This window comes from Lipotes vexillifer, unplaced genomic scaffold (genome assembly GCF_000442215.2).
Source record: "Lipotes vexillifer unplaced genomic scaffold, Lipotes_vexillifer_v1.1 scaffold219, whole genome shotgun sequence".
In the NCBI taxonomy this organism is placed as follows: domain Eukaryota; kingdom Metazoa; phylum Chordata; class Mammalia; order Artiodactyla; family Lipotidae; genus Lipotes; species Lipotes vexillifer.
Window position 1 is genome coordinate 1,069,553 of NW_006769244.1, and position 10,670 is coordinate 1,080,222.

At 43.9% G+C, this 10,670-nt stretch overlaps 1 protein-coding gene across 2 annotated transcripts in view; it reads left to right on the forward strand.

Moving 5' to 3' along the window:
- The window catches only part of SETD7 (SET domain containing 7, histone lysine methyltransferase), a 45,992-nt gene that overhangs the window by 31,953 nt on the left and 3,369 nt on the right, over nucleotides 1-10,670 (forward strand). For both annotated transcript variants that reach the window (XM_007445533.1, XM_007445534.1), the window contains 3 exons: nucleotides 51-132; nucleotides 2,353-2,470; nucleotides 7,403-7,560. In XM_007445533.1, coding sequence (XP_007445595.1) covers nucleotides 51-132; nucleotides 2,353-2,470; nucleotides 7,403-7,560 — 358 coding nt within the window. The remainder of the gene's footprint in view (nucleotides 1-50; nucleotides 133-2,352; nucleotides 2,471-7,402; nucleotides 7,561-10,670) is intronic.

Here is a 10,670-nt window from a genome sequence, read left to right on the forward strand (position 1 = left end):
GCTCTTCCCTAACTCTGGGCCTTGTACTGAGATTTTTGTTTGCTTTTTAGGTTCGATGTACCACTTTGATAAGTCAACTTCATCTTGCATTTCTACCAATGCACTTCTTCCAGATCCATATGAATCAGAGAGGTAATTTTTTCCATGTGGTTTAAATGGCACCATTTATGTGAGATTAAATAACCCTTGTGGTAGGAATTACTGGCCCTCTGCTAAGGCCGAGTTCTTGAGCAGAAAAAAATATTCATATATTCCGAGGAAGAGTGTTTTTATTGTCATATAGAATCTGTCCCTGTAAGGAAGTTTTTCCACCCATAAAGCACAGAACAGCTTGTGTGTCAGTCCCAGAGTGAAGCTTCTACAAAGACAGCAGTTGGGCCAGGCAGCCAGCTATGCCCTGCTCAAGTGTCCCCTTTCTTGGGGCTCTAGCCCCTGCTGGCCCCTAGGGAGCATTTGTGCTGGCCCCTAGGGAGCATTTCACACTCTTGAAAGCTCTAGCCGAGGCAGGGGCCAAATGCCTCCTTTTCTAATTAGCCCAGCTGAGGGGGTCTGGAATGTGAGATAATTTCTTTATTCACTAAGGGAAGACAGGAGTGAAACAAAGAAAATACAAGAAGCATAAAAACATTCCAGCTTATAAATTACAAGTTTCTGATTCTATAAGATCCCTCCCAGAGTGTCAAGCCCTGTTCCATTTCATACCCTATCTAAACTCTAAGCTCTTGATTCCTGGTATGGTTTTCTCTGGTCCCCTGCCTGGGGTTCTTATTCCCCAGCGACTGGCCTGTCTGTGGGTAAGAGTGCCATCTGCAGTTGGCTTTCTCTTGGCCTCACTCTGTAAGCGTGGCTTCTATTCAGTTTCTGTCACGTCCCCACCTGAGAAAAGGCCTCTTCCCTGGTTTAACTGACAGGGCTGACACCACAATGTCACAATGAATGAATGGCCTCTTTCTTGACACGAGGCTCTGGCCTGTTTGCAGGGAGAAAGGTTTGGTCTCTTGTTAGCCCCCAAAACACAACAGTACCATAACCGTATGCATCAGTCGTTTTTTGTTACTGTCATATGCCACATAACAGTACCCTCAGACTATCAGTGATTTATGAAAGCAAACATTTTCTTTTACGCTCATGCTTCTGTAGATTGGCTGACGTTCAGCCGCTTTTGACTGGGCTCAACTCGGCTCAGCTGGACTAGGCTACTCTCCAGGTTTCAAGTTGGGTTCCAGTCTGTCTCACATGCCTTCATTCCAAGACTCAGGTTAAGGGAGCAGGGGCGTCTTCTTCTTGTGGAGATGAATGGAAACTCAAGGAAGCTGGCAGAAACTTGCCATGCTTCTTAGTATCCAAGACCTAGCTTTGCAGTCACTTCTGCCTAGTTGCAAAGCAGATCACATGGCCAAGACCAAAGGCAGTCAGGCAGGGATGTATCCTCAGCCCAGGCTGAAGGGCAGTCATGCGGCCAGGCAGCAGGACGTATAATTCTGTCCCAGGGAGAGAGTCAAGAGGTAAAAAAGCAAGAATTCAGCCTTCCAGCCCATCAAGCAGGCAGAAGATCTACATAACAAAAATCCCAGATGACCAGTTCCACCAGAGTCATTACATCACAGGGGCCAGAAGAACTGAAATCCTGTGGATGGGGCATGTACTTATTTACTAAATCCAGTTCCGTAATCATGAGTGATGTTTTCTTATAAACCAGTGGTTGGCAAACTTGTCCTATAAAGGGCCATGTGGTCAGTATTTTAGGCTTTGTGGGTCTCTACTGCAACTACTTAAGTCTACCTTTGTAATGCTAAAGCAGTCATAGATAATATTGAACAGATAGGTATGGCTGTGTCCCAATAAAACTTTATTTACAAAAATGGACACAGCCAGCTTTGGTCCTTGAGCTGATCTGCTATAAACTCCTTTGTTGGGAAGTGCTTATTGGATATATTTTATTATGTAAAAGATTCATCTTGGGGCTCCATTAAAACAGTCCTTCCCTCCTATTTGGCACTGAGAAACTTAGGTATAGCTTTAATTAGCTTTGGGAAATGTTTTCCTTGTCTAGGAAGACAGTGGAAATTGTCATTGATTAAAACAGACAAATTTTTAAAGACCTTATATCAAGCACTGAGTTACCTTGTGAATATATACTAATAATCCCTTTATTAGAGAGCAGTGAGAGAAATAAGTAACAGTTCTCCAGTTTCTAATGCCAAAATATGTGGTTTTACTCTTACTTCCTCATTGGATTATTATGAACTGACATTTTGGATTCCGTAGCTATGAGAATATTTTGGTGGTTGATGTAAGGGATGACATATCAAACTAAAAACAAATCATTATTTGCCCCTTTTTTCTGTTTAGGGTGTATGTTGCGGAATCCCTCATTTCCAGTGCTGGAGAAGGACTGTTTTCCAAGGTAGCAGTGGGACCCAGCACTGTTATGTCTTTTTATAATGGAGTCCGAATTACACACCAGGAGGTGAGCGGGGTAGAAGTGGAAAATCAGCGTGATTGGTTAAAGGGTTTTGTTTCAAGCACCCTTACTAATTTTCTCATTAGTCCTTTTACTTTAATATTCACTAGGAATATAGAGGAACAAAAAGCTAGGGTTTTTTTGTAAAATGCTTGGATACTGTCTTATAGCCAGGCTCAGACTGCTTTAGCAAAGACACCATAGATTATGTAGCTTATGAACAACAGAAATTGATTTCTCACAGTTCTGGAGGCTGGGAAGTCCAAGATCAAGGTGCCAACAGATTCAGTGTCTGGTGAGAGCCTGCTTCCTGGTTCATAGATGTCCCTCTTTTTGCTGTAACTTCATATGGCAGGAGGGATGAGGGAGCTCTCTGGGGCCTCTTTTATAAGACACTGATCCCATTCATGAGGACTCTGCCTGCTGTCATGACCTAAACACCTCCCAAAGACCCCACCGCCGGATACCCTGACATTGGGGATGAGATTTCAACATATGTTTGGAGGGGGGACATTAACAATCAGTCTATAGCAGATATTTTCCTCTTTTTTTTTTTTAATTGTTGTGAAATCAAGTCTATTCATTTTTTTTTTTAATTTATTTTTATTTATTTATTTGGCCACACTGCACGGCATGTGGGATCTTAGTTCCCCGACCAGGGATTGAACCCGCAGTGGAAATGCGGAGTCTTAATCACTGGACCACCAGGGATGTCCCAATTTTCCTCTTTATTTTGAGCCTTAGTATGATGCCTTAGTATGATTTTTTTTTTTTTTTTTTTTTTTTTTTTTTTTTTACATTCCACAGCTATTTTATAGAGAGTGGGCTGGTGCCATCAGGGAGACAGTAATTGCTTTGTATTGGACTACACCCAGTATCTGAAAAATTGAGATCCAACCGGACTCTGTCAATAATCAATTTATGACCTTGGGTGGGGTGCTTTACAGGAAGGGCCCCTACTTCTGTCTGTGCAAAAGCCATACAATAGCCTACATCTTACCTGGAAGGGTTCTATTTCCAAAAAAAATTTAAAATTAAAAGTTGAAGAGTTGAATCACCTCTTGCCTTTAAGACACAATCTTTGAGACACTTCTCAGATTTCATATATTTTTTTTGTTTTTGTTTCTTTACTTCACAACTAGCTTCCTTAAGTGTCTGCTTAAGGGTGAAAGCTTGATGATTTGAGCACAGCTAGGGCTCTGTCCATCCTGGTCTCACTTGTGTGAAGTTGGGTGGGACTTAAGCCGATCACTCACATCCCACCTTCACGTCTTCATTTTTTCCTATGGAATGATAAAAAGCAAAAGGCCGAGAAATAATCAAGTCACTGTACAAAGCAGCCGCCCAGATAAAGACGTCAGTGCAGAAACCGAGCTGTGGTCTGCCTCGCAGTGTCCCCTTGTGATGGTCAATCCAGAAAGTCCAAGAAATTCAGCCTGTGGACGGTGGCTCGGGATACTGATACATAATTTATTCAAACGTTTTACATCTAAGGAAACTGAAGCCAAGAGAGGTTAAGCAATTTGCCTAAGGTCACAAATATAGTAACTGGCAGAATTCAAGCAAGGTTTCTAACAGCAGAATCTGGCTCTGTGCTGAAACTCACTATATAAATGAATGAGGGTGCCTCCTTGCTTTCATGAAGTTTAGATGAGAAAAATACACAACTAATGGCAACATAAGGAAGATGGTACTGAGTGTCATATATCAAATCACATAACAGGTCTGGAATATTAAGATCCATGAAGATTTTTTCACTTTCATCACTGCTGTATCCCCTGCACCTAGAACAGTGCCTAGCATATGGTAGGTGCTCAGTCAATATCTGTTGAATGAATATCAGATACAAATAAAAGCATAACTGTAGCTTACAGACAGGAGAGATGGTATACCTCTGGGTGTCAACAGTTTTTGAATGAAAGCGTGATCCTGTTGGTTCCAAAACGCTGTCCTTGCTGGCATGCATAGATGCTGGGGCCTGTTGGTCAGGACTGGTTGGGATAAGGGATGCCTGCTGCTTGCACAGCGGATAGTGAGTCCTGCTGTGGGTGAGAAAGCACACTGGTTGTCCGTGACTCTGCTGGTCACACCGATTGCCCACCTGCAGCAAAGGTGGAGGACTTTTCTGGCGCTCAGTTTTGCCTTCCTTAGGCTTCTGGTTCTGTTTGATGTTCTTACTTTCGTTTTTCTTTGGCTTCATCCTTGTCTCTGTAGAGGTTCAAGGGATTTGAGGGCTGATTAAAGAAAAAGACCACAAGAGGCAGCAGCACACAACAAGCTTTATAGATACGGGGTGGTGATTGGGCGGGGCTGCATGAGAAGGGGGTGTCCTCCCAGCATGAGGCCGTTCAGAGGCTTATGGCACAGGGGCCAAGGTCCAGAGGGGAGCAGGGCAATGGAACTCCTGGGAAAGAGAAGGACCAGAGAGGGGGTTGACATGTCTAGGTGATGTCAACCCCCGGGAGGGGTCTCTGGGCCAAAGAACTCCAAAGGACAGCTACAGTCTGGCGTCTTTATGGTCCTGGGTTTATCTATCTGCTCCTAGCAGATGTGGGGTGAGGTTCTGTGGATGAAGCAAACTCTGAATGGCTAAAACTCTGCTCTGTTTGGGCTATTTAAAATAACAGTGGGGTATGTAAAAATTTAAGGTTGGTGGTGATGGGCTTTTAAGGTAAAAGGTCTCAGCCAGCAGTGAAGAAATAAACAACCTAGGGGCCCATACACAGACGCCGTCTTTGACTCATTGACATAACACTCACCTGCTTTTAATTCAAGACATCTGGTTATAGGGCTTCCCTGGTGGCGCAGTGGTTGAGAGTCCGCCTGCCGATGCAGGGGACATGAGTTCGTACCCCAGTCCGGGAAGATCCCACATGCCGTGGAGTGGCTGGGCCTGTGAGCCATGGCCGCTGAGCCTGTGCGTCTGGAGCCTGTGCTCCACAACGGGAGAGGCCACAACAGGGAGAGGCCCTCGTACCGCAAAAAAAAAAAAAAAAAGACATCTGGTTATAAATGTAAGGCCCAACACTATGAAACTCTTAGAGGAAAACATAGGCAGAACACCTTATGACATCAATCACAGCAAGATCCTTTTTGACCCACCTCCTAGAGAAATGGAAATAAAAACAAAAATAAACAAATGGGACCTAGTGAAACTTAAAAGCTTTTGCACAGCAAAGGAAACCATAAACAAGACGAAAAGACAACCCTCAGAATGGGAGAATATATTTGCAAATGAAGCAACTGACAAAGGATTAATCTCCAAAGTTTGCAAGCAGCTCATGCAACTCAATATCAAAAAAACAAACAACTCGGGACTTACCTGGTGGCACAGTGGTTAAGAATCTGCCTGCCAATGCAGGGGACACAGGTTTGAGTCCTGGTCTGGGAGGATCCCACATGCCGCAGAGCAACTAAGGCCATGCGCCACAACTACTGAAGCCTCCGGGCCTAGAGCCCATGCTCTGCAACAAGAGAAGCCACTGCAATGAAAAGCCCGCACACCGCAATGAGGAGTAGCCCCCACTCACGCCGCAACTAGAGAAAGCCTGCGTGCAGCAACAAAGACCCAACACAGCCAAAAATAGATAAATGAATAAATAAATAAATAAATTTGTTAAAAACAAAACAAACAGCCCAATCCAAAAATGAGCAGAAGACCTAAATAGACATTTCTCGAAAGAAGATATACAGATCACCAACAAACATATGAAAGGATGCAACATCACTAATCATTAGAGAAATGCAAATCAAAAAGTACGATGAGATATCACTTCACACTGGTCAGAATGGCCATCATCAAAAAATCTAGAAACAATAAATGCTAGAGAGGGTGTGGAGAAAAGGGAACCCTCTTGTACTCTTGGTGCGAATGTAAATTGATACAGCCACTGTGGAGAACAGTATGGAGGTTCCTTAAAAAACTAAAAATAGAACTACCATATGACCCAGCAATCCCACTACTGGGCCACTATATACCACTGTGTACCCTGAGAAAACCATAATTCAGAAAGAGTTACGTACCACAACATTCATTGCAGCTCTATTTACAATAGCCAAGATGTGGAGGCAACCTAAGTGTCCATTGACAGATGAGTGGATAAAGAAGATGTGGCACATATATACAATGGGATATTACTCAGCCATGAAAAGAGACGAAATTGAGTTATTTGTAGTAAGGTGGATGGACCTAGAGTCTGTCATACAGAGTGAAGTAAGTCAGAAAGAGAAAAAACAAATACCGTATGCTAACACATATATATGGAATCAAAAAAAAAGAAAAAAAGGTTCTGAAGAACCTAGGGGCAGGACAGGAGTAAAGATGCAGACATAGAGAATGGACTTGAGGACATGGGGAGGGGGCGGGGGACGGGTAAGCTGGGATGAAGTGAGAGAGTAGCATGGACATATATACACTACCAAATGTAAGATAGCTAGTGGGAAGCAGCCGCATAGCACAGGGAGATCAGCTCAGTGCTTTGTGACCACCTAGAGGGGTGGGATAGGGAGGGTGGGAGGGAGATGCAAGAGGGAGGAGATATGGGGGTATATGTATACGTATAGCTGATTCGCTTTGTTATAAAGCAGAAACTAACATACCATTGTAAAGCAATTATACTCCAATAAAGATGTTAAAATAAAAGACATCTGGTTATTTTTTTGTTTCTTTGTAAAGGGACTTTAAATGCTTTTTTTCATATAAGATAGGGGAAAATCAATAAATGCTAAGTTGAGCTGCCCAGCGCTGCCCACATACGCCTTTTGCACCATCAGTGTGCAGGGTTTGCACCATCGAGGTGCAAGGGATGCCTTAGGCTCTTTCCATGTATGTGGCACTCAAACCGTGAAGTTTAAGGATAAATGAGTTAATATCTCCAGTGTCCTTTGAGCTCCTGGGAGGAAGGGCCTTTCTAATGTTCGCTTTCTTGTTTTCTGCAGGTTGACAGCAGGGACTGGACTCTTAATGGGAACACCCTCTCCCTCGATGAAGAAACGGTCATTGATGTGCCTGAGCCCTACAACCGTGTATCCAAGTACTGTGCCTCCTTAGGACACAAGGCAAATCACTCCTTCACTCCGAACTGCATCTATGACATGTGAGTAGGATACCAAGCGGCCAGTGGCTGGGGCCCCGAGAATGAGGAGGGCACCTCAAAGGTCATCCTGCCTCGAGGAAGGTGGCTTCCTCAGAATATTCGAGGGTCCTCTGGCCAGGGGCCTCATGGTTATAACTTGAAACTCAGAAATGGAAAAGTGCTTCAAAGAGTAGAAATGCTGTGGAAATGCTGTACTTAGTGGTTGCTGATTTATTGTGGCTTTTTTGTCCTTTAGTTGTCTCATTCTGGAAAATTAAGGGTAGTGTCATTTAAAGTAATAGTCGAAATTGAAATGACTCTGCACAGTGGAGGTGAGGGAATCCTTTTATTATGTGAAAGGAAGGAGAACCAAAAGATCTTAAGCCTAGGGCATGAGCTCTCAGTATTGGGAAAAAACGTGTAAAATCAGAGTCCCTATCATTTAACAATCAAGAGGAATGAAATACTGAACACATGCTACAAAATGGATGAGCCTTGAAGACATGCTAAGTGGAAGAAGCCAGTCATGGGGACTTCCCTGGTGGTCCAGTGGTTAAGACTCCACGCTCCCAATGCAGGGGGCCTGGGTTCGATCCCTGGTGGGGGAACTAGATCCCACATGCATGCCACAACTAAGAGCCTGCATGCCACAACTAAAGGTCCCACGTGCCGCAACTAAAGAGCCCACATGCCGCCACAAAGATCCCACGTGCCGCCACGAAGATCCCGCATGCTTGCAACGAAGACCCAGTGTAGCCAGAATAAATAAATATTTAAAAAGAAGCCAGTCACAAGAGCATGTAGTGTATGATTTCCATGTATATGAACAGTCCACTATAGCCGCAGAGACAGAATGCAGATCAGTGGTTGCCTAGAGCTGGGGGTGGGGGTGGGCGGAGTAGAAATTGATGGCTAATGAGCATGGAGGTTCCTTTTGAGGCTGATGAAAGCTTCCAAAATTAGTGGTGATGGTTGCACAACTGAAAACCACTGAATTGTACACTTTAAATGGATGAATTGTATGAGACATGAATTATATCTCAACAAAATCATTATTTTAAAAAATCAAATAATCCTACTTCCCCTTCCAATGGTGCATTGAACCTCTTGGAAACCTCCATTGATGAGAACCTTACCATTATCCACGAAGGCGGCTGTCTGGACAAACAAATACGTATCATGGAATTAGCTGTTGGGCTCTGATGATTAGAAAGTTCCTTCTGTTGAGCCCTTATGAGTTTCCCTGTAATATCCAGCCCTTGACCCTAATTACCTCCCTTTTTTTCTTGTGTACAGTGTCATTCTCTCTTCCACATAGTAGTCCTACAAATATCTTAGTAGTTTTCATGTGCCCCCTGAACCCTCTCTTCCAAAAGGCAAGCATCTCCAACTATGCCTTAAAGGATACAGCTGAGATTCCATGTTGTTGCTGTCCTTAACTCAGCCTGAGGACAGGCTAGGAGTCTAGGAGTTAGGCAGCTATATGCAACCTTTTCTGCTCAGCTGTAGTTTGCTGTCACTTAGTCCTCTAGCTTGTTAACATAAGCAGGATCTGATCATGTGCATTTAATCTGTAGGAAAATTGCCAGGATTTGAATGTCCCTTCTTGCATCCCTGAGATGGCTTTAAAATTGTTCTGGCACTGACTTGCTCTCCTTGGCAGCCAGTACCAAGTACTGAAGCTACAACTTCTGTTTAAAGGGCGGGTAGAAATGGCAAAGGACATGTGTCATGTGAAATGAAACTGACACTGTTATTAACTCCAAGGCTTTCACAGCCAGTGTGAATTAGGCCAAAGCATCGTTGCAGGCTGCACACAGCTGAACAACAACCCTTTAAAAGCAGTGGTAACTAAGGATAACAAATGCTACTTAGGCTGTCCCTTAAAACAAATGAGTCCTGTGATTTCATGGCAAGAACATGATTTTTCTCATCAAAAAGAAGAGAGCACAGGAGACAAGAGAAGGAACCATTTGTGCAAAATCAAGTCCCTCCTCAGAGTTTTTTTTTTCCCAAGCCCAATGTGAACAATTAGTTATTTGGGGTCATGGGGAGACTAGCTGAATAATCATCAAATATAACATTCAGATACCAATCCATGGCATTCATTTGTTTCTAAAATCATTGGTACTGTTACGCACACTGTAACTTAAACAGAACAGCACTTCTGTAAGCTGTTTTAACTGTAGTCTGGTACAGCATATGCCAAATGGACAGATAGGCAGGAACTACTTTTCTCGCTGTAAATATAAGTGACTTGTCGACAGGGGACCGAAGAGTGTGGCCCAGAGGTTTGGTCTGATTGCTAATCATGCAGCCAGTGTTTCCCGAGCACTTCCTCTAGGTCGGTGCTGTGCTAAAGCCTTCTGTGCACATTGTCATTCAATCCTCCCAGGAACTTCGTGGGGCTCCTGGTATTACTGCTGGTCCCAGATCAGCGACAAGAAACGCAGGGCTCAGGCTTCCCTGGTGGCGCAGTGGTTGAGAGTCCGCCTGCCGATGCAGGGGACACGAGTTCGTGCCCCGGTCCGGGAAGATCCCACATGCCGAGGAGCGGCTGGGCCCGTGAGCCATGGCCGCTGAGTCTGCGTGTCCAGAGCCTGTGCTCCACAACGGGAGAGGCCACAACAGTGAGAGGCCCGCGTACCGCAAAAAAAAACCAGGGCTCTTGTCAAAGTGGAGACGTGCTCTTAACCATTGTGCCTTAGGGCTGCTTTGAAGAATCAGCACCTGAGATTGAGTTCTGTCTTTTCAGTCTGTCCATTTTCTACTCCCTGAGAATAACAAGAATGAGCAAGAAAATTAAAGTACAAGAGGACGCTAAGAGAAATCTTAGGCTCCTTGTGCGATTTTTTTCCAGTGTACCAGAAGGTTACCTAGAGCTCCATTTCAGGAGTATTTTTTTTCTTGAAGTATCTCTGATTTACAATACTGTGTTAGTTTCAGGTGTACAGCACAGTGATTTGGATATACATATATTCATTTTCAGATGCTTTTCCATTACAGGTTATTACAAGATATTGAATATAGTTCCCTGTGCTATACAGTAGGTCCTTGTTGTTTATCTATTTTATATATAGTAGTGTGTATCTGTTAATCCCATACTCCCAATTTATCCCTTCCCCACTCGG